Here is a 25,680-nt window from a genome sequence, read left to right as displayed (position 1 = left end):
CAGCCAAGCAGAGGCGGCGCCGGGCTGCACCTGTCCGGGAGTTAAAGGGGGGCGGGGATGCGCGACGCGGGCGGTGTGTCAGGCTAGCGGCTCGGTCACAGAGACGTGGGAGACAGGGATAGAAAAATAGCGTCTGCCTTTATTCAAGTCCTGTCCCCTGCCTCCGGTCCCATCCCGCGTCCAGTCCCTGGGGTTCCCGGGGAACGAAGGCAACTGTCCAGGGCGGGCTGCAGGGCCCGGGACACTTGCTCTGCCTTCTCCCCGAGCCGCCCGGGGCGGGGGGCGCCGGGCCCCTGCAGGGTCCCCAGGAAGTCGGGCAGCTGCGAGGGCAGGGAGAAGACCGGCACGGTGCGGAAGAGGGCGGGCACGGCGTCCCGGTGCAGCAGTCTGTCGAAGTAGGCCCCGACGTAGCGGCCGGGCGCCCGGCCCTGCAGGAAGTCGGGCAGCACGCAGCTGAGCGAGGCGGCGAAGGCGTCGTGCGGGCCGTGCGCCCTGGGCGCCGGCGCCCCGTCCTGCAGCCACTCGTGGCACAGCGCCACGGCCCCGGGCGAGAAGATCAGGACCACCGTGCCGCCCTCCTGCACGGTCTGGCGCCGCTGCGCGTGGAACCAGGCCAGGGGCCCCTGCGCGCTCAGCTCACGGCGGCTCCACAGGTCCACGGCCACGCGTAGCGGCAGCTGGCACAGCGCCGACGCCAGAGCGCCCACCAAGCGCTCGAAGCCGGCGTCGTCGGCGGAGTAGAGGAGCAGAGCCGCGCGGCCCCTGGCGGCCCCTGCCAGAGAGAACAGAGGGGAGGGAAGAAGTGAGATGGCCCGAGGCCCGGCCCGCGGGGGCGGTCCCCGCCCGCGCTCGCTCACACTCACCCCCCGCGCGGACGTCCTCCTTCAAGAGCCTCAGCCACCCTGTTTGGGTAGAGGGGCGGAGGCAGCCGGTGAGCTGAGCCGCCGCCTTCTCTTGGCAAACTCGCGGGCCCACTCGAGTCCTGCCCTGGGGAATGGGGAGCCAGGAAGCACTCACCTTTCACGTGGTCCTTTTTGAGAAGGAGGAGAAGGAAAAGCGCAGCGGCAAAGAGTAGGCAGGCCAGCCACACCAGGACCCAGCGCTGATGGATGTCTAGACCCAGAGGGGAAGACAGGATAGTTAGAGCCCTTACACTTTCATTCCACTTCACGGAGGAGAAAAACGGAGGCTCAGAGAAATGATGTGATTTGCCCAAAGTCCACAGCACATAGTGGCAGAGCCAGTATATGAACATAGATCCATCTCCTTGGGTGGCCCTGGATAAGTGACTTCACCTTCTGCCTCAGTTTTCACCTCTGTAAAATTAGGATAACAATAGTACCTGCTACATAGAGGAGTTGTGAGAACTAAATATATTAATACACAGAAAGCACTTAACACAATGCCGGGCATAGTCAGTGCTCAAATGTCAACCCATATTCTTGTCCCCTAAGCCTAGGATTGCTGGGTCTTGGACTTCTCTCCTTTGGATGACTGCAACAGCCTTCTAACTGGTGTCCCTGACCTCTTTTTTGCCTCCAATCTATTCAACACATGGCAGCCCCAGAGAGCTTTTCAAAATACAAATCTGGTTATAGCCCTTCAATAAGCTCCTGCTACTGTTAAGATAAAATCTAAATTCCTCACATTGCCTTCCAAAGCCCTACATGGCCCTTGTGTCCTCATCTCATGACAGAGGCCTGCCTCCTAAGACCCTCTGGCCACACTGGCGACCTTGGAGTTCCTCAAAAAAGCACCCTACCGTCTTCGCAAAAATGCATCTCTCCCCCCTTCAGAGTTCAGCTGGAACCTTTCCCCTGACCTCCTCAACCCCCTGAGGTCGGTCCACATTATATGATTCATGGCTTTGGACACTTTTACTCTATAGTGAGTGTTTCAACAGCTCACACTTACTAAATGTAAGTGATTTTTGGCTAAGTCTTTCTAGCCTTCTATGGCTGGGTGGGAGCAGGGATTGGGTCTTTTTGGTGATGCTGGGATCCCTGCAAACACTCATCATGGCTTTTGAATGAATGAAGGAATGACCATCTGACTGATCTGAGCCAGGGAAGGACAAGGCCATTGTGTGTGCTGCCCCCAGGAGTGGTCCCTGTCAAAATTCCAGCTCCTGGTACAGAGAAGAAAGGCAGTTCTAGTAATACTCACACTTGTCCATTGAGCAGGCCCACAGTGCTCCCAGGTCATCATCCCACAGCTGTAAGATACAAACAAAACCACATCCAGAGCCCCTGGCTTGGTGTTCAACATCCATCAAGTTCTGGCCAGCCTGATCTCCAAACTCCCAGCCTCCCTGCATATTTCCCCCCACACAGCAGCTTCTGGCAAGCTGCTCTGCCTCTGCTTATGCTGTGCCTACTGCCTGGACTGTGCCTTCCTCCATGCCAGATCCGGTCCACATGAAGAGACCCTTAAAGCTCTCCCTGGAACCCAATGCTTAGCACATGGGAATGTGGTTATCTGTTTACCAGTTTCCAGCCAGCAGTGAGCAACTTGGGGACAAGAACTATGCTTCTTCAACTCTTAGCTTCCCCAGGGCTGGACGCAAAATAAGCACAAATAGATGGTGGGTGGGTGCTAGAGGAACAGTGAGGAGGCCCCTGCCTAGGAAGAGCAAGTTTCCCTGGTGCCCTCTGTTAGTCACAGGAAGAGGTGGAAGAGGTCAAGGACAGAGTTTGAGGGCCATTGCCCTTGGGCATTGGGGTGGGGCCCTCCTGCCACCTACTCACCTGCAGACACTGGCCTGACCGCAGGTCTTGTAGTAACTGCTCTCCGAGGCGAGCTGCCCTCTGCCAAGCCAAGGGGTAGGGGGCTGTCACCTAGGGGTACTACACCTAGGAGACTACCAGGCTGCACCTGGGCAGAATATGGGGGGTGCTGGGAGACTTTTGAGAGGCCACTGAGAACAGGGCCCAGGTCTGAGTCACCCCCACATTCCCAGAGACTAGCACAGGGCCTGGCACAGAGGAGGGAAAAAACTGGATAAAGGGAAAATTTGAGGCAAGGTTTGAGATGGAGCTGGGGAGGTACATGGAGGAGGGCCCCCCAGTTCTCACCGTGGAGGCCCTGTTGAGCAGTGGGGTGCAGCCACTGGGTTCCAAAGCACAGAGTGATCTGTTGTCCTGGGGGCCTCGTGTCTCCACCAGCAGCATATCATTCTTAAGGGGCCCCAGGGAGTCTGGAAGGGGTGAAAGCCCACTCTGAGTGAGACCCAACCTTGCTGGGGGTTGCCACTTGCCCCCCCATGCCTTACCTTCACCCCCAGGAGCTGGCACTTCCGGAGTTTACCCCAATTGCAACAGCCCTGCCCCAGCCTCTCCCAGCCCCACTCACCAGCCCACAAACACTCTTGCAGCTGCAGCTTCTTCCAGCTGCTCACCTGCTTGGAAGGGGCCAGGGTTAGGGACACAAGGAAAAGCAAGAGTCAAGGCCAGAAAGACCAGAAGAGAAGGCACAGGCAAGGGGAGGCCTGTCGGGTTAGGGGGTCTGCACTCTGGACCTGACCTTAGGCAGATCTGGCTTCAAGGTTGGGTGATTAGGAGTCACTCCATCTTTCTCAACCTCAGCCTTGTGAGGTCATCTGTGCTAAAGGGCCTTATGCCCCTACATTAGCTCTTTTCATGTCTGACCAAGCACTTTATACATTCCCTTCTCATCTAACCACTTTCTCCAAGAGGCCTCACCTGACCACCCCACTTGAAATTGCAGCCCCAATCCTCCCTTATCCTTCCCCACCTTTTCCCATAGTATTTATATACAATTTTAACATCCCATAATAACTTACTTATTATACCTATTGTCTGCCTTTCTCCATTAGAACATAAGCTCTATAAGAGTGGGAATATTTATTGGTTTTATTCACTGACTATCAATCCCAAGTGCCTAAAACAGTGCCTGGTACATAGCAGAAGCTCAGTAAATCTTGTGTGAATATGTTTAGAATCACCCTTTGAAGTTGGAGAGCAACCCCTTCTACAGGTAGGGAAATTGGATAATGATAGCAATAAAGAAAGCAGCTGGCATTTGTTGAGCATTTAGTCTGTACCAGTCCCTCAAGTGAAGCACTTCTCTTGTTTATTCTTCAGTACTACGCTACGAAGTAATTATTATCATCCTATTAAACAGACGAGACTGACGGTCAGAGAGGGGAAGTGACTTGCCCAGGGTCCCATGCACTGCTAGAGTAAAGACACAGTGGAACTCCTAAAGAGGAAGCAGGTAACCGCTCTGCTCCAGGGACCCAAGGATAAAGTGAGTCCAGAGCACTGTGACTTCTCTGAGGGTCTGCACGAGCACTCTGGCATCCCCTTTCTTACCTGGACACAGAGGTTGGGGTGGCCTTTCAGCAAAGGGAACTCAAGGGCCATCTGTGGAAAGAGGGGAATGGATTGGGTCAGGAAAGCTACCCCCACTGGGCTCCCCTTCCTTCTGCGACCCCAGGAGCTGCCGCGGCCTCGCTTACGTTCACAGTGACATTCTCTCTGGGCAGCAGCGGGACAAGAGGCTGGCAGGGGCCCCCACCGAGTGCCTGCCAGCACAGTGTGGCCTGGGCGGGGAGTGAGCACGGTGCGTCCAGCCGCCAGCCCCGCGGGGGCAGCAGCTGCAGGCGGGCGGCTTGCCAGAGGTTCCGGTGTGCGCGGGGGTCTGCAGGGAGAAGGTGGGCTCGCTACACACTGGGAACCGCTGGCCGCACCACTCGCACCCTGGCCCCGGCCGGTCCGCTCACCCTTCCTAAAGGGGCAGATGTTCGTCCTGACGGAGTCGGGCTCCAGAGTCCACGCCTGGAAAAGAAACAAGCTCCAAAGGTCAGTTCAAGCCAGCCAACCCCCAGGAACATGTGCTAGGGCCTCTGCTGGGCACTGGGGATGCATTCATTCACCTGATGTTTCACAAACACTTGCTCGGTCTTTTCACCCTTTGCAAGGCCCTAGAGATGCACACATTTATTCTTTCAGTAAACCCTATGCCAACATCTGGCAACATCTTCATTTAACAAACTCTTAATGAGTACCTACTATGTGTCTTACCACTATGGTTGGCACAAGGGACACTCAATAATGAAATCCACGATCACTTTGTGAAAACTTACTATGTGCCAGGCACTGTGCTAGTGTTAAGGATACATTCGTTTATTCTTTCAGTAGACTTTTAAAGTGCACCCATTATGTGCTTAGCACTAGAGATAATATATTAATTTAGTCAGCAAGCCTTTAATTAAGAGCACCTACTATGTCCCAGGCATTGTGCAAGGATCTGGGGGAGTTACTAAATTTGAATTAGATATTATTTTCTTGCCTTCAAGGAAATGACAAATGCACAGGTGTAGTAAGGATAAAACATGTATATAAGTTAATAAATTGATCACTAATTTATTGAATGTTTGTTGTGTACAAGAAGAAATGAAATAGGTGTCCAAATAAAAAAGGAAGTGATAAATGGACAGAAGTGCAAGGGGATTTGGAGAAAAGAGAGGCCAGGAGGCTGGGGAAAAGCTTTGGGAAAGAGGTGACATTTGAGCTGGAAGGATTTGGTTGTATGGAAAAGAAGTGAGGGATTTCAGGTAGTTGGACCCGCCTGAGCAAAAGCACAGAGGTGAGTGTATCTTGATAAGTAGTTCCATCTGGATGTAACGAAATTCTCGTAGAGGGGAATCATGGGAAAGATACAGTGGAGAGGTTCAGTTGGGGGTCAGAATATGGGCCGGAATGCCATGGAAGCTACAGGAAAGGAGGTGGGGCCAGAAGTTATTGAAACAGTCTAGAGGAGAGATGATAGAAGCCCCAACTGGGCTGAGATGGAAAGGAGAGGGAAAGAGAATGAGAGACATTAATGTCAAAGGTAAAATAGATGGAACCTGATGACGAATTAAATGTGCAATCAAAGGGAGAGGAAAGAGCCAACACGTATGAGCCTGAATGTGGCACACTTCCTTATAACAGCCCTATAAGGCTGGCACTGTTATTCTTCCCATTTTATAGATAGGAAACAGGCTCAGAGAGGTGAAGTGACTTGCCCAAGGTCACACAGGTAGCAAATGGCAAGAGTCAGGATTCAAACCAGTCTGAATTCACAGCACATGCTGTACCCTCAGGGGAGCACAAAGAGGGAATTGGAGGAGTAGAGGAAGGCTTCAAGGAAGAGGTGACATCTGCACAGGGCCATGAAGCATAAGTAGGGATCCATAAGCAGATAGAAGATCAGGAAGAGCATTCAGCGCATGCAACAGCCAGAAGGCATAGGACAGCAAAGGTCAAGGGAGGGCCAGTCACCCTAAGGAGTCACAGTTTCCACTTCAAAGAGGAGTGTGGAGGATGGTGAGACCAAGAAAGTGAGGGCCACCCCCCACACCAACTCCCCAATCCCCCTCCCCTGGCACCCAGCTGGACTCTGCTCCTACCTGAACACAGAGGCAGGGAACTATGTCTGTGTGGTTCAAGGTAATGGTCTGCGGCCCAGTCTGTGGGACAAGCAGAAGGGGAGAAGTTGGAGAAGATAAGGAGGAGGAAGGCTGGAGGCCAAAGTTGAGGACACCAGGCAGGCAGCAGTTCCCCCACCAATGTTCCTTGCTTTAGGTGTGAGTCGCTGTGTCCTCTTCAAGGGTCCCCATTCATAATGCACTCACATCCTTAGCAGGAGCATCGTCCTAGAACGGGAATGGATTTGGGGAGGGGGAGGCCTCACCAGGTTTCTGTGCCACCAGGGTTTTATAGGGCCCTGGACCTGGTTCCAGTACAAGGAGAGGCCAAAGCTCTGCTCCTCAGAGACATCCAGTACCAGGAGCACATCGTCGCCGTCTGCAGTCACGCTGAGCCAGGGCAGGGCTGTGGGGGAAGCAAAGAGAGAGACAGACTTCCTCCACCTCTTCTGCACACCCAAGCCTGGGCCATACCTGCCAAGTGACCCTTTGGAGTTTCTTTAAATCCCTTAGATTTAAAGAATCTCCTGTAAGGTAGAGCCTGAGTCCCCATCTCAGACCAGACTTTGTCCCCAGCAGCCGGCCCAGGAGCTGCTGTCTAGAGGCGCTCGTGTAGGCCCCAGTGTGTGGTCTTGAGACAACTCTTCTTCCTGCTTCTCCCTCTGCAGCCATTCAAAGGATCTTGTAACCACTGTAAAATAAATCATTCTCCTCTGCTCAGAAACTTCTGATGGCCCCCTATATTACTCCCAGAGTAAAAGCCAGAGTCCTTACAATGGCTTGCAAGGCCCTACCCAATCTGGCTGCTGTAACCACTCTTAACCTCATTTCCTAGCACTCTTGTCCTTAATTAATCTGCTGCAGATGCACTGGCCTCCTTACTAATACAGAAACACACCAGACACATTCCTGCCTCAGGCCCTTTGCACTGGCAGCTCCCTCTGCATGGAACCCTCTTCCCTCAGATACCCACGTGGCTCCTCCCTCACCTCTTTCAGGTCTTTGCTCACTAGAGTGAGGCCTTCCCTGATCCCAGCGACTCCCTCCGTATCCCTCCCTCTGTATCCGCCTTCCCTACATTTTCCCCATAGCACTAATCATGTTCTAACTTACTGCATATTCCACAACCCCATGTATTTATTGTGTCCTCCATCTCCCCCACCCTGACCCTGACTCCCAGCTAGAATGTCAGCTCTGTGAGGACGGGGATTTTTGTCAGTTTTGTTTATTGATTTATCTCCAGTGCCTAGGGCTATGCCTTGGGCAAAGTAATCACTCAAAGTATCTGTTGAATAAGTTAATCAATGTCTACTGAATGAATAAAGGCATGAAATATATGTCCTCAAAGCTCTGGTGCTGAGTAGTCTTTAATGAATTACCAAAGAGGCAGGCCAAGATAAGTTTAAGGAACCAACAAGAAAATGAAGTTGAAATAACTTAAGTTTTCAAAAAAGATCAGTGTTTATATCTTGATCTGGGTGGTAGTTACACCTTGTATACATATGTAAAAATTAATTGAACTGGACAGTAAAACTAATGCACTTTACACACTTTTCTGTATGTATGTTATATCACAATAAAAAAAGAAAATACAAGGGGCTGGCCCAGTGGCACAGTGGTTAAGTTCACGTGCTCCGCTCCTTGGCCCAGGGTTCACAGGTTCAGATCCCGGGCATGGACCGACACACCGCTGGTTAAGCCATGCTGTGACAGCATCCTACATACAGAATAGAGGAAGATTGGCACAGATGTTAGCTCAGGGCCAATCTTCCTCACCAAAAAAAAAAAAAACAAGGAAAAGAAAATACAAAACAAAAAATAAACAAAGCAAAAACAAAATCCAAACAGTGCCTGGGAAAAATCATCAAAACCTTGACTTTCTTAGCCCTTATTTTATGGTTTAACATGACTTTTATTTTGATATATGGGGGGTGCACCAAATCTTGACAATGCTTTGGGCCTCTAGATGTCCCTGGTATTAATAAGTATTTGCTATAAGGAGTGAGAGATTCACCTTTATATTCCCAGTGCCTGGCACAGAGTAGGAGCTACTGCAGTTCATGTGTGATGAATGAATGCATGAATGAATGAATGTGCTCTGGGAGCTTCTGGGCTGTGGCACCCGGACCTGGGGCTGACTCCACGGGTCCCTGACACTCCAGACCCCGCCCCCCTCCTCCCCACCCCACTGCCCTAGCCCCTACCCCAGCAGCTCTGGATGCTGTCCCGGACTTCCAGCCCCCTGCAGTCTGGGGAGAGATCACAGAAAAGCCTCCAGTGGGGCGGGGGGGCAAAGAAAGAAGGGGGGCGACCCAACCCATGGGGAGCACTGGGAAGGGCTCCCTGTCCCCTAAATACCACCCGCATCTACCCAGCGCCCAAAGCACCTTCTCGAGCACTGGAAAGCAATGTCACCCGGGGAGAAGAGGCAAGGGGGACTGATTCTGGGGAGGAGGAGACCTCAGACCCTTGCCCGAGGCGGGACGGGACTAGGAAGGGGGTGAAAGCAGAAGGGTAGTGGCCAGAGGGGACAAAGAGCAGGGAGGCCAGGACTTGGGGCCCCTGAGGCTCTGGGGCCACTTACCAGGCAGTTGCAGCGTGAGGTTGACTTCCTTCTGGTACCTGGGCTGAGTGTAGGACCAGATTTGCACCTCAGTCCCCAGAGCAGCCTCGAAGCAGTCAAAGACTACAGAGCCCTGTGAGGAGAGAGGTGGTGGGAAGCTGGTGGTATGGGGCTCAGAATCTAGGCCAAGGGCTCTGGGCTCCTCTCCAAGGACCACTCTGCTCACCCCCTCCCCTATTCTCCAACCAATAACTCTATTTATACTGTATGGCCCGAAATTCTGCCACTAAAGTGTCCTTCAAGGGCCCCCAGTTCTAAAGCACACACCCTCAGTAGGGGTGTCAGCAGGGCAGGGATAGAGCCCCAGCTATTTGAGTCCCTGCCCCTACCCCTACTGTCCTGGGTCATGGGGCAAAGCTCAGGGGTGGCCCCAATGCAAATATGGGACACCCCTTCCCACGGAAGTGGTTCTCATACCAGTGCCTCAGTGGTCCTCACAATTGTCCTGTGAGGTGGGCCAGCAGATGCTCTCCCGTTCTATAGTTTTCCAGATAAGAGGAAATCAGCTGGGGGCTGGGGGCCGGAGGGGAAGTCAAAGGGTTTGAGTGATTTAGCCCGAGTGGAGATACATCTTCCAGCCACATGTGGCCTCCTGAGGTAGGGAGAAGTCCCAGCACCCTGCGCCATGGTGTGTACATGGAGCAGACATGGTATGGCAGGAAGCCCAGAAAAGTGCAGCCAGCCCACAGACTTCCCCTCTCCAAGCCTCAGTTTCTCTATCTGGAAAATCAGGGTGATAGTAGTGTCTAGTTCATACGGTAGTTTTGGGGATTACGAAAGAAAGGAAAAGTGAAACTTCCAGAGGCCCTTCAGTGCTGGGCATGACAGGAGGCGTTTTACACGTATCAACTCCTTTAATTCTCACAACAGCCATATGAAGTAGGACTATTCTTATTCCCACTTTACAGACAGGAAAACTGAGGCATAAAGGGCTGAAAGGACTTGCCCACAGCCCTCCAGAATCAGGATTAAAGAGATAACGCACGTGAAAGCACTTTTCAGATTCCATGTCTAGGAGGTGGTTATTGTTATTATTTCACATACCACAGACTGACCAGGCTGCACGAGGGCAGCAGGCACTCGCACCTCCAGCAGGACGCAGCGGGCAGTAGGGTAGGCCTGGAAGGAGAGCACCACTTGGGCCTGGAGAGAGGCTGTGAGCAACAGGGCAGGGGTCAGTCAGGACCAGGGGCCACAGGCAAGGCCCTGGTGTGGGGCAGCTGGGCCAGCAAGACTCTCCTCACCATTCCTAGGCTCCTCAAGTTCTGGGCCAGCTACTTTTCCAAATTTTTCCTCATCTTCAGGCTCTTCCCAGGGCCCTGGAAGAACCCAAGAGCGAGGCTGAGGTCAGGCCCCCTGCCCTGGGCTCGCTTTGGGCTTGGCTTCCTTCCAGAAAGCCCAGTGCTGGGAAGCAGGGGCCAGGCCTGGGGCATGGGGGTGGACAGGGAGACCAGGCTGACCTGGGGGTCCTTCAGCCAGTGTCCTCCAGCAGAACACTGAGGATGCCCCGGGCTGCCTGACAAACTCCTTAGTCCTCAGGCCCATCACAGACACATTCACATGGGCACTGCACCGTCGCGGGATGACATGCTCACCGTGCACAGCCAAGTGGACAGCCACGCGCACACAGAGGTCGCAGTCAGTCTCCTGGTAGCACCTTAGCACCAGTTCAGTCTGCAGGTGTGTGGGCACCAGCACTGGGCCTGGGGTGGACACTACACTCCCAGGCAGGCAGACCACGTCACCATCTGTGCGTGAAGGGAAGGATGGGAGCTGAGGCTGTTCTGAACCCAGAGTTTGGTTGCACCTGACAGCCCCAGAGGGCCAAAGAGCTTTGGGCTCTTCCTGGGCAGAGGGTGGGTGGTGAAGGCATGGGACAAGGGCAGCTCCCCTCCCTTCCACTAACTAGGAAGTTCTTTTCTCTCTAAAAGTAGGGCTACTCACCCCAGAGGTGGCAGGAGAGGCCCTGGGAAGGAGGTAAAGGAGAGTCAGCACTTATGCCCCCAAATCTAACCATCTTTCCCTGCCTGAGACCCCCGCCCACCTCTTTCTGGGTTCTCTATTCCAGCCCCTCCCAGAAGACGACAGACCCAGCTTTGCCCCCTCCCTGGTCTTCTCTCATGCCTCAGCACCAGACAGACCAGCCAGGGCGGTTCTGGTGGTGGTGGCAGTGACAGGAGCCAGGCTAGGGCCTCGATGGGCAGCAGACTGAACCCTGAGCCTTCCCCAACCCTGCCAGGGCCCCAGACTCACCGGAGAGCAGCGGGTAGCATCCTGAGACCCCACAAGCCTCTCCAGAGAGAGGACCACGGGGCTTCGGCCCAGTGCCAAGGACAGCAGGAACCAAGGCACGGGCATCTTCTAGGTGCCAAGCGGCACCCAGGCCTGAGGCCCTGTCCTGCCCCCCCGAAGGGGGGCAGACACCACACCTCTGCTCCCACTCAGCCCAGAGCCTGTAGGCAGGAGGGGCCAGAATCCCTCCCCAGCCTCAGGGTCCCAGGGCCCACCAGCTTGCGCACTCCCTCTCCCGGGAATCCTGACTCCAGTCCCAGCACAGCCGAGTGCTTTCGTTTTGGCTCTGGGCACAGAGCCGGCTGTTCCTGCCCCGCCCTGTCCCTCCCACTAACACCAGGCCTGGGAGCCAGCAGCCTTGGACTGGGGTGATAGCCTCACCTCCCCTTTCTTTCCCTCTCCTCCTCCTCCTCTTCCTCCTCCTCCACTGACATCTGGCTGGGAGGGGCCCCTGGAGAGGGTGGCAGCATCGTGGCTGAGTAAGGGAGCTCTTACTCACCCTGGGAGTCCCTAAGGAGGAGGGCTCTGACGAGTGCACTCCAGGGCCTGGGCAATCCTGGGGCAGTTCTGCTTCCCACATGACCCTTCGACAAAGGCCCTGGGATCCTGGGGCCCACTGGGTCCCCTCTTACTGGGCACCCCAGGTCCCTTCACACATACTCCCTGGGCCTCCATGACCCTTTGAGGGACAGGAGCTCTAAAGGCAGTGACAAGGGGCACCAGAAAGTGGGATTTTCACCACTTCCTGGCCTATGCTCAAGTGTAGTATGGGAGGAAGGAACCAGGCAGACAGGCGTCCCATTTGTGCTGTTGCCATGCGCTGGCTGTAAGACAATGGACTAACACCACCTTTCTGAACCTGTTTCTTCTTTTCTTCTCTCAGAAGAATCACAGTGAGGATCAAGATTTCCAGATCCTCCTTTGCCTTTTTGGAGGCGTTGCTTGTGAGAACATGATGGGTTTGGGCATGGGTGTGGACGTGGAGGATTTGGGCCCACAAACTGATGCATAACAACCCCCAGGCAGGGTGGTACTGACCCTTCCCCCAGTTCAGCATCCCAGGCACACTAGAGAAGCACACTGTGTTTCTTAGTCTATCCATCATGTTCCTCTTTATTCATCTTTCTCAATCTTGATCTTCACTGTCCCACCTTTGCTCTGGCCACCCAGGGCCAAAGCCTCTTTCCGTGGGTCCAGAGCTCTCCCTTCATCCCCCTCTTGGCAGGGCCCTGGTCTGGGAAAGGGGGATCCCTGGCTCCGGAAGGGGTTTTCTCCCACACCCTGGAGCCACTCCCCACTCAGAACTGCCATAGCTCCTGCCTCCCCTACCTCTGAGCCTGAACTGGAGCATGTGCACATTACTCTCCTTCTGGATTTTCAGAGAGAGGAAGTGGGAAGATCCCCCACCCCCACCAGGACTGGGGGCAGAGGAACTCTCAGTAAAGAGTAACTCTCTCTCTGGGGGTTCTGAGAGGCAGGGTAAGCCTGAGGAGGAAGCCGGACACGTGGGGAACCGGTTAGGACAGTGAATGAGGGGCTCTGCTCCCGGGCTGGGAGGCAGAGAGTAAGTCTTTTTGACCACTCGTCCTGAGGAGTCACCCCAAGGATTCCAGGATCGAAGGCTCATTCCGGGATTCCAGCCAGTGCCCCTACGCCTGCGGCCACAGACATCCTCCGGACTGCGGTGGAGCTCCGCTCAGCCTTGGTCGGCAAGCTTGGCAGCCTCGCGTTCCAGCCGGCGGCACAGCTCCAGGCGACCGCGCAGGCACGGCCGAGCCCCGAGGCGGCCCCAGCTGGCGGCTTCGGTGAAAGGCCGCGCGTCCAGCGCCCGCAGCAGGCGTGGTAGGTCGCGCAGCAGGCGGTAGCGCGGCAGGGCACGCAGCGGCGGGGGAATGTCGCCCTTGGCACAGAGGCGACTGAAGTAAGCGAGCAGCAGCAGCGGGCGCGGGGCGGCGCGGAGCAGGGCGCGCAGAGGCGCGGCGCGGGGATCGGGGCCCCGGGCCTGGCTGGGGCCGGCGCTACTCCACAGCAGCAGCACCGTGCCCCGTTCCCGCGCCACGCGCGCCCGCGCCGCCCATAGCCACGGCAGCGGGCCCACGCGCGCCACGCGCGTCCCCTCCCACAGATCCACGATCACGTCGCGCCCGCCGCCCAGCTCTGCCCGCAGCAGTTCAGCCAGTGCTCCCACCAGGCGCCGCTGTGCCTCTGAGTCCGCCGCGTGCAGCAGCAGCACCGGTCGCGCTCGGCCCGGGCCTGGGGGCGGGAGCAACAGATGAACAGGGTCGGGGGCTAAGGGACAGCCCAGCCATCTCCTCCCCAGCCTCGGGGCTACGTCATAGGGTGCCCCATCCCCCCGCGCCCAGTTCCTTTTCTCTGCTGGAGGTAGGTATCCGAGGCAGCTTTAGACTATAAGGTGCCTTTGGGCTAATTAGATAAAGGCGCCCCGGAAGGGGCCTGGGCCAGGGCGCCAGACTTGGCAGGTGCAGCTCAGGCTGGATTTCCGCCCCACTAGCCTCTTGCCCAGAGACAGCACAGTAAACCACCCGCACAGAGGGACCTTTGCCCTGCCTTAACCATTCCTGCCCACTAGGGGGCCTGAGGCTTACCCTCTTGGGTACCAGAGAGCTGGGTGCAGCCACAGGAACACGCTCTTTGGGAAGGGAGCCTGGGCAGGGGAGAGGTAGGGGGCAACTAGCCTAGGAGCTGGGCTAGAATCCGGCAGGTTACCCCCAAGTGAGCTTACCTGACAGTGGGCGCCGGTGGGTGAGGACCAGAACAACGACCAATAGCGTGGTGAGGACCAGCAGTGCCAGGATCAAGAGTCCCAGGCGTCTATGAGAGACTGAGTCAAGCGGGGTGAGGCCAAGCTGGGCTCCCCAGTGCCCAACCTCCGTCCTAAGTGCCCTCTCCTCCCAAGAACTCACCATCCGGACACAAGAGGCGCTTCCAGGCAAACTGGACATCTGACCTCCACACCTGAGGGCACAGAGCCCCCCCAGCCCTGTGAGCCAGGGTAGCCCCTCCTCACAGGGGAAGTTGAATGAGGCTTGGGGATGGAGAAAGGGAGTCCCCCTGGATAGGGAATTCCTCCAGCACGGGGTTTGTGTCTGATGCAGCTCTGGCTGGGCACAGAACAAGTCAAGAGTGGCAAACTCCAAAAGTAAACTCAGAGTTGGCGAGGGCGTCCATGAGGACCTACCGGGCACAGGCCCTAACTGAAGTAATCAGACACCACTGAGCTCCAGCCCACTGTTACCATGCCTGAGTGTGGACACAGGACACCAAGTTTTCTGATTTTTCAAGAGAAGCCAGAAATCGGCTTTTTAAAATATGACATCTCCCAATATTTAAATGGTGGCAGCTAATTCCAATTTCAAACACCATGATGGCCAAACCAAACATTTTTGCAGACTGGATTTCTGACCTGTGGAGCAGATGCTAGGGGAGTGTGCACAGAGTGATGGCAGGAGTCCTTACCAGGACACAGTCCCCTGGCCTCAGGAAGGGAAGGATGAGGTCTAGTGTCACTGGGCTTGAGCCGTGAGTCTGTTGGAACAAAGAATAGAATGACTGTCCCCATAGAGCAAATCTGGCTCTGTCCAGCCTCTGAGTCTTTGCTAATGCTGTTCCTCCTTTCTTCACCCACCCCCACCCAAATCCTACCCAGGCTGAAGGTCAAGTGCCACTCCTGACAAGAAGCCTTCCCTGGCTTCATTCCCAGATCCTGCTGATCATTCCCAGATCTGAACTGCTGCACAGATACACATTAATCAGGCAACTAGGCACTCGTCAACAAACATGCCCTGTGTGCCTACTCTGGGCCAAGCCCTGAGGAAAGAAGGCAGGCACAGACATTGTCTTTGTCCTCTAGCAGCTCACAAACCAGGGATGCTAATTGTATGCTGCCTCCCTTCTCTGTCCTGCACACCTGAAAGGGCGGCTTGCCCATTGGAAAGAACATAAGTTGTGGGATCAGGAGACCACAGTTAATGAAGTCAGGTTTACTAGTGCCATGTGATCTCGCGTGGAGATAGGTTACATTCCTCCCTGAGCCTCAGTTTCTTCATTTGTATATTAGATAATAATCCTTATTTTACTGGGTTATTGAAAGTATCACATGGGAACATACATGTGAACGCCCTTTATAATACACAGTGCAGTGTGTATTCATTTACTAGTAGTAGCTATTATCATATTGTGGACTCCTTAGGGGTAGAGACTGTGTTATATACCTTTCTTGTATCTCCCAGGGCCTAATACAGGGTAGACACAGAGTAGGCACTCAATAAATGCATGCTGAAGTGGACAGAATTGATTGCCATCTGTCTACAGGCAGGATGTGGCTCCACGCCAGGTTCTGGTGAGGGAGTTGATCGGAGTCTCCATCCTTCGGGAACACCCTCCACTCCCTCCCCCTCCCCCACCCCTGTCCCAGACCCCGTTCGCCAGCCAGCTGTGAGCAGGTGCTGATGCAGCGGCTGTCAAATCATGGCTGAACTCAGTGAAGGTGGTCTTTCCCCAGCTCACAGAAACAAAGGAGTCCATGGATTTAGCTCTCAATTTTAGGTTATCCCACATGACTTTGTTGTAAATCTTAAGCATTTGCTACCACCTGTCTGCTTGGGAGCCTCGTAGAATGCAAAGCAAATAAACAAGCTGCAAGTGAACATTTAAGAAAAAAACTGAAAAGAGCTAGTCATGCTTAGCTTGGTGCTGTGGTTTTGTGGATATATTTGAATGTGTTTTTTATATCAGATATACAGAAGAGAGTCTGCTAGTCAAACTGTTCTTAGTTCACATAATAGAGTTAAATCTGTCAGTAGTTCACAGTATTCTGCAAAGAGCACTTCAGCTTCTAGGGGCTCTGCCTCCTAAGACAGTCAGAGAACTTCTGCCAGGTGCCCTGTGGAGGCAGGCAGGAGTGTGGTGGTAGACGACAGCTGGGTTCAAGAGAGGGCATCTGTATCAAATGTGGCAGCAATTCAAGTGGGCCAGAGAACAGCTGGATGTGGGAGGGCCAGTCTCTTGTCTCTGTTTATCCCTGTAAGTTCAGAAACTAAAAGGAATTTGAAACTGCTCCAGCGAAGACCCCACTGCCTGGCAGAGGAGCCAGCTGAACAAAGGCTGATCAATAAATAAATAACCAGATGATGTTAAGACAGAGATTTGTTTGCCTCCACCTGCTGTGCTCTGAGCAACAGACCTAGTGGGGGCCAAGCCCTGGCTAGGCCATACCTGGCTGACACTGTACACAGGGGGCACCAAGCTGTTCTGTCCCAAGCCTGGGTGGCTCCAGGCAGCACTGAAGGTGGCATGTGTCCTTGAGGAGAAGTGAAGGATCAGCTGCTGGGCCTGGGTATCCATGCTGACGTTCCAGGACGGGGCTGCCAGGGTGAGGGACAGGGCATCATGTGAGAGACCCTGCTTGTGGGAGGTAATAGGAGCTGGGCTGCAGTTGACAGAGAAGTCAGGGCAGGGCTAGCGTCTGGCTTGGTCACAGTTGGGTGAGGGTGAAATGGTGGGAGGGAGTCCCAGCCGGGGTCACTTATTGGCTCACCAGTCCGGTGGGGGCATTCAACGTGGCTGCTGTTTCCAAAAGAGAACTGAGAAATCCAAGAATGGCAAGTGAGCAAGCTCCAGGCACCATCCATACCCCTTCTCATCCCCTCTTGCCCAGGCTCATACCTTAAAGCAGAGCTGAGGGTGCAAGTCCACCTTCTCCAAAACATACCACTGTGGTGGGAGAAGGGAGTTAGTCAGGGAGCAGGGCCCTGGGCCCAGCCCCACCTACCCAGGTCCTGGGGAGGCCTGTCTCACCCCCTCAGACTCTCGAACCGTGGCATTGGGGAGGTCTTCACAGAGAGTGTGCCAGCCCTGCCTCTGGCAGAGGGAGGCCTCCAGCTTCAGTGGGCAGCGGAGTGTGAGGGCCATGACCATCTGACTGTGCTGGCTGTAGTCAGTAAAGTGCACTGACTTCCAGAAATCCGAGCCGTCTATGCAGGAGGCAGGGGCAGAGAGTGAGGCCTGGTGAGGCCTGAGCCCTGCTCAGGGAAGCCTTACTTTGCCAGCCCCATCCCCAGGGCATCAGGAGATGACTTTGTGAAGGTGCCCAGCACCTTCTAGGTACGTCCTGGCCTTCTAGGTACCCAATAAACGAGCATGCCTTCTCCGGCCCCTTGTATTGCCTCTTCTATTTAGCTGTCTCCTCTCCTTCCTGGGCTCCATTCTGGCCAGCTCCTTGCTGCTCCCCAAACTCGAAATTTTCATATCTTTGCTTAGGTTCCTCTCAGAACCAGGAATGCCTTCCCCTCCCTTCTCTCCTTTCTAAATCCTGCCCATTTTCTGAGCTCAGCTCAGGTGTCACCTCCTCTAAGAGACCTTCTCTGCTCACGACAGCCTTCACAGGCTTCTCCCTTTTCTGAATTCGTGCTTACAGCCTAGTCCTTAATTACAACCCTGCTATGGACTGCAGGCTGCTTTGTGCTATTCACTTGTCGTGTCTGAGCGTCCTGTCTCTTCAACTTGGGGACAACAATGTGCGTACAGCACTTTAGACGTCACCAACCACTTTCACAGATAATATTGAATTCAAGCTTCATAGACAGTTGGAAAGTAAGGCAGGATAAGTATCATTATTTTACAGATGAGGAAACTGAGGCTCAGAGAAGAATAAGTGGCAGAGCTGGGATGTGACCCTAGGTCTTCTGGTCCATCCTCTTAGGACACTACCTCATGGGTCTCATATCTCAGCACCTCTCACAGTGCCTAGTACAATGTTCAATACTCAGATTTATTAGCAGGCTGGTGGGTAGACATGGCAGTCCTTCTCCCCCACTGACTCCAGGGAAAGTGCCTGCATGCCTTCTTCTGGGGCTTCCTCCAACACAGGTGTGAAGTGTGTGTGTGCATGGATGTGTGTGTGTAAGAGAGAGACAGAGAGAGGCTGTGCATGCACAACAATGCATATGAGCAGCACTCACAGGCTTCAGGCCAGCTCTGGAAGGGACATTTTTTGCGTCTCACAGTGTCCTCTTGCAGGTAGGATGCCTGGAGGGACAGGGGAGCAGGCAGGGAGGGTCAGAGGAATGGCTTTTCTTCTATTACTCAGACCTGAAACTCACTCTGGCTTGACCTTCCCCTGATGCAAGCTGCCTAAGCTGGCAAGGCACTGAGGAGGGGGAGCAGTGGGGTGTGGGCAAGGGTGGGTGGTGCTTGACACTTGGGGGAGGAACTCCAGAGTTTAGGAGCGAGATCAGTAATGAGGGGCTGAGTCCTCTTCTCCCTGGAGAGGAGAAACTATCCCCGGAAAGAGGCAGATCGTGAGGTCCACATTCCTCAACTTTTGGCTTCCCTGGCCTCCAGTCTCAGCGATTCCAAGGTGCCCAGTGCCCTGTGCGGGCCCCTCCTCCTGGACTGCCCAAATACCCAATGGTTGTCCACCCTGGCGAGTGGTTGTTGCTCCAAGTCTCTGCCTGCACCCTCCCTTTTGTCTCCTCCTGGGAGACAAGGCCCCTGCCTTTTCTGTCTAGTCCAAAGAAGTCTTAATGCTAGGCATCTCAGACTTATAAGGAGAGGAGGAGGACTGCCATGGAGGGCTAGTGGGGACAAGATTTTGGGGGGCCATATAGAACCTTGCAGTGGGCACCTGCTGCCACCATGACTCCTCAGAACATACAGTGAAGGCAGCTGTCTATTCTGCCTCTGTGGGCTGAGGCCAGGTCTGGACCAAGGGAAGCTGGGTTTGGATGGGCCCGAGGTTGGAACCACTCCCTAGAATGTCCCATGTTCAGCAGGACCCTTCCATCTCTGACCACAGCCAAGCTGGCACCAGTCTTCCCAAGCATCTCGTTAACATCCAATTCTTTTTAAACCTGACTTACTGAAGATATGCTTGACCAACAGCACTATCTCGGGGCCTAGGAGTGCAGCACGGACAACCCACACCTTTTCCTCTGCTCACCTCTATGCACAGACAGGGCAGAAGGAATTCATAAGGCAGGTCTACAGCATGGCCCCCAGATACAATTTTCTGTTGACGAAGCAGCAAAGGGAGAGAAGAGATGACTCAGAAAGGGCATAGGCACCCTGAAAAAGGGCAGGAGGAAGCTGGGACCTTGGCCAACACACCCTATTTTTCCTCTTACATGAGACTTATTTCTTTCACTGAGAAATTTCCTCTCAGGAGGTCTCTGCTCTGTAGTCTGACCATTTGTTCTAGGTGTCTCCATATATAGAGTGGGAGGGAGGAGATAGGGAAAGGAATATACTTTTACTGAGCCCCTACTGTATGCCAGGTAGGGTGCTAGGTGCTAGAAGCATTAACTCAATTAATTAAATGCTAGCATCAGAGTGATCTTGGGAGGTATCACCACCATTTTATAAATGAAGAGAGCTGAGGGCCTCAGGGGCACAGCATCAGTTCCTGCAAATGCTACCAACTGTATACAGGCCATCTGTGACAACTGGAGGTTGCAGTGGGGTGTCAGGGCCTCAGCTGGGAGCATGGGGGACATCTAATTCTCTGAAGAGCAGCAACAAAGGGAGGAGATGGAAGGGAACCAAGACAGATGTGACCACTTCATTTTCTCAGAGAGAACAACTTCTTGGGGGAACTGAAAAGGCTTCTTAATGCAACCTGAATCTCACTGGGGGTCCTCTCACTGGGGGTAAATGCCATATTTGTTTCATAGGCATTCATGGTTGCTCCAGGTCTCTGCCTGCCCTTTCCTCTCCTCTCCTCCCAGGTGACAAGGCCCCTTGCGTTTTCTGTCTAGTCTAAAGAAGTCTTAATGCTAGGCACTTCAGACTTGTAAGAAGGTCCTGGACGATTATCATCCCTCTCTGGGCCTCAGTCTCCCCATCTGTACAATGGGTAGGTTCTTTCTGCTCCAGCACTCTGTGATCTGGCTTTTTACAGGGAGATGGCACTCCATACCTGGGCGTTGAAGGGACTGCTCAGCTCTTCACACTCCAGTGCCCACTGGTGACAAAGACGCACGCTGACCTCAGGGCCTGGAGGAATGGTCACTTGAATAGCCCGTGCCTCAGGCAGTAAGTCAAAGGAGAACTCAGGCCCTGGGGAGAAGGGGGACTTGGAGGCCTTGTCTCTTGGCCTTGGCACAGGCACCACTGCTTGGCTGCACCCATCTCCAGTCACAACCCATGCCTACCTCCATGCCTTTGTGAGCCAGGTCTGGGGAGACCTTCCACTGCCTCTGGATCCGAAGGTTGGGTCCTTTTGGAGCGTAGCCTCTTGTGGAAAATGTCTGGGGAGGGGGCGGAGATGTGATGGCCCTTCTTAGACAGGCAATGGCTCCTCAGCAGCTCCCTCTGGAGGCAAAGAACAAGGTTGGCCTTAGGCCAGGAATTAGGAACTCTGGCCTCTATTCCTGTTTCTGGAACCTGGGGCACCACAGGTAAGTTGCTCAACCTGTAGGCCTCAGTTTTCCTAACTGTGTAATGGACAGAATAGTCTACTTTATCTCTATACTTTCCATTTTTCTCACATGGCTGGAGAATAAAATGAGAGGCCAGAAAGGAAAGGGCCATGGAATGTAGGGCAGGGCGGGAGCTGGCAGGGAGAGTACCTGAGCAGATACCAGCATCTTGTGTCTCCTACAGAACTGGAATTTGTAAGACTTGTGGGATTTCTGCACCGGGAGGTGGAACCAGCCCCAGAGAAGGCCTGCGCAGGAAAAGACACATTCACTCTCCAGCCTTTCATTGCCCTTCCCCTACCTGGAGATGTGGCCCAATGTTGGAGAGCAAGTCATTTTAGATCAAAGAGGGTAATGATATCAAACTTCTTTAGTCCTGAAAGTTGTGATGCAATCAAAAAAGGATTAATTTCTTAAGTAGAGAAAAAGCTATATATACACACACACACACATACAAACACAAAGGCGTTCATTGTAGCATTATTTGTAGCAGTGAAAAATTAAAAACTGCTGGGCCGGCCCCGTGGCTTAGCGGTTAAGTGCGCGCGCTCTGCTGCTGGGTTCGGATCCCAGGCACGCACTGACGCACCGCTTCTCCAGCCATGCTGAGGCCGCGTCCCACATACAGCAACTAGAAGGATGTGCAACTATCACATACAACTATCTACTGGGGCTTTGGGGGAAAAATAAATAAATAAATAAAATTATAAAAATTAGAAACTGCCAATTTTTAAACAATGTATGGGCAGGCAGTGAGCTAGGCAATGAAATAAGAAAGTTGAATAAGAAAGATCTTAGTTTACAAATAGAAGGTAATAATAGTAAATTCATAGAACTAAAATATTTTTAATTTAATATTTATATAAATATTTATGTTATATAAATATTTATATATATTATAATTTAATATTTAATCCCAAGAATTGGTACCAGCTGAAATGAGAAACGCCTTCACAAAACTATATGACTGAACTCACGAACATCATGGTGTGCTATGTTAGGATGACCTAAGTCTCTGTTGAGACTGACAACAGGAAAAACATCTCTTCTAGTATAAGTCCCACTTTGCCTCAGCCTGGGCCCCCCCGCAAATGCCCCTAATTCACATCTCCACTGAGAATGGCCCAAAGGGCTTTTTCTCGTACCTGAAGGATCTGACACCAGAAGCAGGCACAAACAGCAGGGGCAGCGCCAGAGCCGAGCACGCCAGGGCTTTGAGGAGAGGGGGATGGCCAGTTGGATACGGCAATGAATATGGGCAGCAGCCCTTCCTGTGAAAGATGAAAAGGAAATCAAAGGGTAGTGTCGATCTGAAGTCCCTCCTGCTTCAAAGTTGGCCTTGAGGCTGAACTCTGCCACTTACATCCTGGCCACGGGACCGTGTGCAAGTTACGGACCTCTCTAAGCCTCAGCTTCCTCATTCATAAAGTGGGGCTGCTGTCAAGATCAAGCAAGATGGGGCCGGCCGGGTGGCGCAAGCGGTTAAGTACGCGCGCTCCGCTGCGGCGGCCCGGGGTTCGCTGGTTCGGATCCTGGGCGCGCACCGACGCACTGCTTGGCAAGCCATGCTGTGGCGGCGTCCCATATAAAGTGGAGGAAGATGGGCACAGATGTTAGCCCAGGGCCGTCTTCCTCAGCAAAAAAAGAGAGGAGGATTGGCGGATGTTAGCACAGGGCTGATCTCCTCACAAAAAAAAAAAAAAAAAAAAAAAGATCAAGCAAGATACCGCGCGGGAAAATGCTTTGTACAGTAGAATGCACCATAAAATATGAAGGATCATTGTTGTGTTACTGACGGGAGTGAGGGCCCAGTTAGGAGGAGTGCCTGAAGATTTACCCGCGTCTCTCATTACCCTCCCCACAGCTCAGGGGCAACAGTCTTCATCGTACAATCATCTCTACCCGCCCGAGCTGCTATACCCCTCAGAAACTGAGGGTCGGAGGGTTTAGTGCATTGCCTGAAGCCACATGTGGAGTATGTGGCAGAACTGCAATGCAAATCCAGGCTTGTCTTGATTCTAAACCCTGTGCTCTTGCCTTGATACTAAGCTACTTCCCACGCTGGGAACTAAAAATTAGAATGGAAGGCTTGCTGGGGATCTGGAACAAAAGGAATGTGGAGAAGAAGAACGGGGCAGGGAATGAGACTCACCAGTAAACCTGTCATCCTGGAGGCACAGGGCCCAGTAGGCAAAAGAAAGGAGAGAAGTATAATTAGTGGGGATTCCCATAAGGAGCACTGTCCCTGGGGTCTTTGCCTCAAATCACCTAATTCCAAGGCCCATAAGCTAATAGACCACCCCCTCTGGCTCTTTTCTTCCCAGTTCCACCTTGCCCAGGCCCTCAGCGCACCAGGACCTTGGCTACCCTTCAAGATGGTGTAGAGGACACACTGCAGCTGCCCCCAGAGCACAGGGACTGGGGATAGGAAAGGACAGGCAGGAGAGTGGGGAGCTTTGCCAGCCTGTGCCAGGCAGGAGTCCCTACCCGGCAGCAGCGCCTTACCATGTGGAAGGCCAGCAGACAGCGGGTGCTCCAGTGGGGCAAGTAGGGGCAGGCAATCCCAGCAGAGGCAGAGAGGCCAATGAGCAGCAGGAGGAGAGGCAGGAGCAGGGCTGCCAGTCCAGGGCTCCCCATGGGCTTCCGTGGGGTCAGGGCGCCCAAAACATGGCTGCACGGCCTGAAGGTGGGCGGCAGGGCCTTGCTGTGTAGCAGCAGAGAGTGCAGTGCCAGCAGGAGTCCTTGCTTCAGCCTGCCCCGGCCCCGCCCTGCCTCAAAGCTCCTCCTCAATCCTAACCAGCCTGCCAGGCCACATTCCTTCTCCAAGCAGAGGGACTGAGGGACGCTTGCCCCCCAGAAAACCCTACTGCCCCCACCTGGTGGGCGAGGGTTTCTTGCTCTGGCGGAGAAATAACAGGAAAGAGGCCAGCACAGCGTTAGGGGTATGGCAGGCTGTACCCATTTCTTAACCCTCCTCTTCCTGCAACATTGTGCAGATCTGAGGCACCTGTTAACCTGCTCATGGACTTGGATCTCCCCTGGACACATGCTTCATTCTCTCACTTAGAGAATTAACAGAGCCGTTAAGCACTACCCTGCATTGGGTGCTGGAGACAGAGGTGACTGAGGCACCATTTAAAGTTGGGCAGAACAACAAAAAAACACTATAGGATGCACATAAACCTCACATGCCCCCATATGCATCCTGGCTCCCCATCTGGCTGACTCTCAGGACTACAGCTCAGCTTTCCTCACTCTACCCATTGGCCAGTTCCAGCTCTTCTGGGCAAAGGGCTCCATGCCAAAGGGGCCTCCAGCTTCAAGGATCCACTCATCAGTACAGTCTGCTCATGGAGCCCCAGAGCTCACAGCTGATGCTGTGAAGCTGAGGGAGCGGGCCCCACGCACTGACCTGGTTTCCTGTGGTTTCCGATGCTGACGAGGCTCCAGTGGATGTGGGGACCCTCCCCATCATCCCACAGCTTCCTCCTGCTCACGGAGCATTTGAGCTGCTTCAGCCCTCACCTTGGTGACACACACAGTAGAAAGTCTGGAGCACACCTACTGGTTGGAGGCATCTTGAGATGGTGATGGTCCATCTGCACTTTTCAGTAGCCTGACCACAGCCTTCTTTAGGTCCATTCTAGTTCCTACGTCTTCAGATCCAATGTCTGAAGACCCCATCCTACCCATTATCCTAAAAATACCCTCTAGTTTTTGAGTTCTTTAGAAGATAAGGACCCTTTCTACTTCTTGATGTTTCTCCAATACCTAGAGGTGACTGTCATGAAATAGGTGCTCTGTAATTGAATAAATGTAAACTATAATACAGTCCATCTAAGTAGCAGTTTATCTATTTCACATTTCACCAAGCACGTTCACATTTGATCCTCCTAACCGCCTGTGAGACAGGTGAGAATTATTGTTTTCATTTCATAAAGAAATAAGGAAGCAGAAAGGAACACGATTTGGTCAAGGTCAAGGTCTCTAGCCCAGGGAGCTCCACTTCTGCCAGCCTCTCACAGTTCAATTCTCTTAAGGTCTCCCCTCCCACTGCCTCATCTCCCCCTGTTCCTGGGAACCCAAAAGAGCCAGGCTGACACAGTTCTGTCTTTTGGCCTTAGAGCCCATCACTGCAAACAAATCAGTAAGGTGTGAAGGGAGAAAAGGCTGCTCTGGCCATACTAAGGATAGGTTAGAGTCTTCCCCCAGATTTTTCCCTAACCACAGTGGTTTAGATCTACACAGATAATGCATTCTCCAATGCTGGGGGCATGAAGTAAGAAACTTGGTTCGGTTCAACACTCTTCTTCCTTGACCACTTAAATCTTCTGATTTGACTCTCACAGTGAAAATATTTGGTTAACTGCTCCCTGACTCTGGCTAAGGTATGGTAGGAGAAGCAGAAAATAAATAAATAGAGAGACATACACACATACAAAAGAAAAAAAGAAAGAATAGAAAGGGAAGAAAAGGAGCCCCTAGAAAAGGAAAAGGAATAAAGATGAGGAAGAAAGGCGGGAAGAAGAGAGTTTTTATTTATTGTCTGGCTGTTTTACTTATTTATTGTGGAGCCTGTTCCAAAAAGGATTTAAGGTAAAAAGCAGGGCTGGAGAGTTCCAGCACACCCTGGGGAAGGGGAGGGGATCAAATCAACATTTGCCAAGCTCCTACTCTCAGGCTCTGGGCCATGTGCTTTGCCCACAGTATCTCATTTTATTAGTACTACAACCCTAGAGGCCTTATTAAACCATTTTACAGACTAGGAACACTAGGAAGCTTCAGTAACTTGTCCAAACACAATAATGAGGAGCTGGGACTCACCTCCATGTCTTTCTGTCTCTTTCTGCCAGAACACACTCTTGGGAAGATCTGTGGGAAGTCAGAGGGCTTCT

At 53.3% G+C, this 25,680-nt stretch overlaps 2 protein-coding genes across 14 annotated transcripts; both read right to left on the bottom strand.

Moving 5' to 3' along the window:
• Positions 1 to 94: 94 nt before the first annotated feature.
• IL17RC (interleukin 17 receptor C) lies at positions 95 to 12,125 on the bottom strand. 4 transcript variants are annotated; one of them, XM_058564545.1, is made up of 19 exons: positions 11,310 to 12,125; positions 11,001 to 11,022; positions 10,652 to 10,804; positions 10,301 to 10,375; positions 10,101 to 10,210; positions 9,018 to 9,129; positions 8,638 to 8,682; positions 6,700 to 6,839; positions 6,416 to 6,475; positions 4,745 to 4,799; positions 4,481 to 4,662; positions 4,335 to 4,385; positions 3,352 to 3,397; positions 3,075 to 3,196; positions 2,748 to 2,807; positions 2,167 to 2,215; positions 1,018 to 1,113; positions 864 to 902; positions 95 to 772 (listed from the first exon to the last, which is right to left on the bottom strand). In XM_058564545.1, exons 1-19 carry the CDS (start codon positions 11,412 to 11,414, stop codon positions 144 to 146), a joined length of 2,151 nt encoding a protein of 716 aa, XP_058420528.1. In that variant the 5' UTR covers positions 11,415 to 12,125; the 3' UTR covers positions 95 to 143. The 4 variants fall into 4 exon arrangements, with proteins under 4 accessions (XP_058420528.1, XP_058420537.1, XP_058420546.1 ...); XM_058564554.1 differs by lacking the exon at positions 864 to 902; XM_058564563.1 differs by lacking the exon at positions 8,638 to 8,682 and having other exon boundaries at positions 97 to 772.
• A 7-nt stretch (positions 12,126 to 12,132) lies between these two features.
• On the bottom strand, positions 12,133 to 23,484 carry IL17RE (interleukin 17 receptor E). Of its 10 annotated transcripts, none has more exons than XM_058564669.1 (16): positions 23,291 to 23,484; positions 22,938 to 22,953; positions 21,931 to 22,056; positions 20,936 to 21,033; positions 20,519 to 20,678; positions 20,284 to 20,423; positions 19,309 to 19,377; positions 18,329 to 18,395; positions 17,166 to 17,341; positions 17,034 to 17,081; positions 16,906 to 16,951; positions 16,584 to 16,732; positions 14,826 to 14,894; positions 14,273 to 14,324; positions 14,092 to 14,190; positions 12,133 to 13,601 (listed from the first exon to the last, which is right to left on the bottom strand). In XM_058564669.1, exons 1-16 carry the CDS (start codon positions 23,420 to 23,422, stop codon positions 13,045 to 13,047), a joined length of 2,004 nt encoding a protein of 667 aa, XP_058420652.1. In that variant the 5' UTR covers positions 23,423 to 23,484; the 3' UTR covers positions 12,133 to 13,044. The 10 variants fall into 10 exon arrangements, with proteins under 10 accessions (XP_058420652.1, XP_058420645.1, XP_058420569.1 ...); XM_058564662.1 differs by having other exon boundaries at positions 16,894 to 16,951; positions 23,291 to 23,458; XM_058564586.1 differs by lacking the exon at positions 23,291 to 23,484 and having other exon boundaries at positions 22,938 to 23,280.
• Positions 23,485 to 25,680: the final 2,196 nt, after the last annotated feature.

The sequence above is a fragment of the Diceros bicornis genome, chromosome 2 (assembly GCF_020826845.1).
Source record: "Diceros bicornis minor isolate mBicDic1 chromosome 2, mDicBic1.mat.cur, whole genome shotgun sequence".
NCBI lineage: Eukaryota > Metazoa > Chordata > Mammalia > Perissodactyla > Rhinocerotidae > Diceros > Diceros bicornis.
This window is presented reverse-complemented; position numbering and strand designations above follow the sequence as displayed.

Excerpts from the sequence above, each read along its gene's own strand:
- IL17RC (XM_058564545.1), bottom strand. The coding sequence starts at position 11,414 with ATGCCCGTGCCTTGGTTCCTGCTGTCCTTGGCACTGGGCCGAAGCCCC. Across the intron at positions 6,840-8,637 it reads CAGCATCCAGAGCTGCTGGG|CCCTGCCCTGGCTCAGCGTG; the intron begins GTAGGGGCTAGG and ends CTTCCCCCACAG. Across the intron at positions 4,386-4,480 it reads GAGAGAATGTCACTGTGAAC|ATGGCCCTTGAGTTCCCTTT; the intron begins GTAAGCGAGGCC and ends CTCTTTCCACAG.
- IL17RE (XM_058564662.1), bottom strand. The coding sequence starts at position 23,422 with ATGGGGAGCCCTGGACTGGCAGCCCTGCTCCTGCCTCTCCTCCTGCTG. Across the intron at positions 20,679-20,935 it reads AGATGCTGGTATCTGCTCAG|AGGGAGCTGCTGAGGAGCCA; the intron begins GTACTCTCCCTG and ends CTTTGCCTCCAG. Across the intron at positions 20,424-20,518 it reads TGGCTCACAAAGGCATGGAG|GGCCTGAGTTCTCCTTTGAC; the intron begins GTAGGCATGGGT and ends CCTTCTCCCCAG.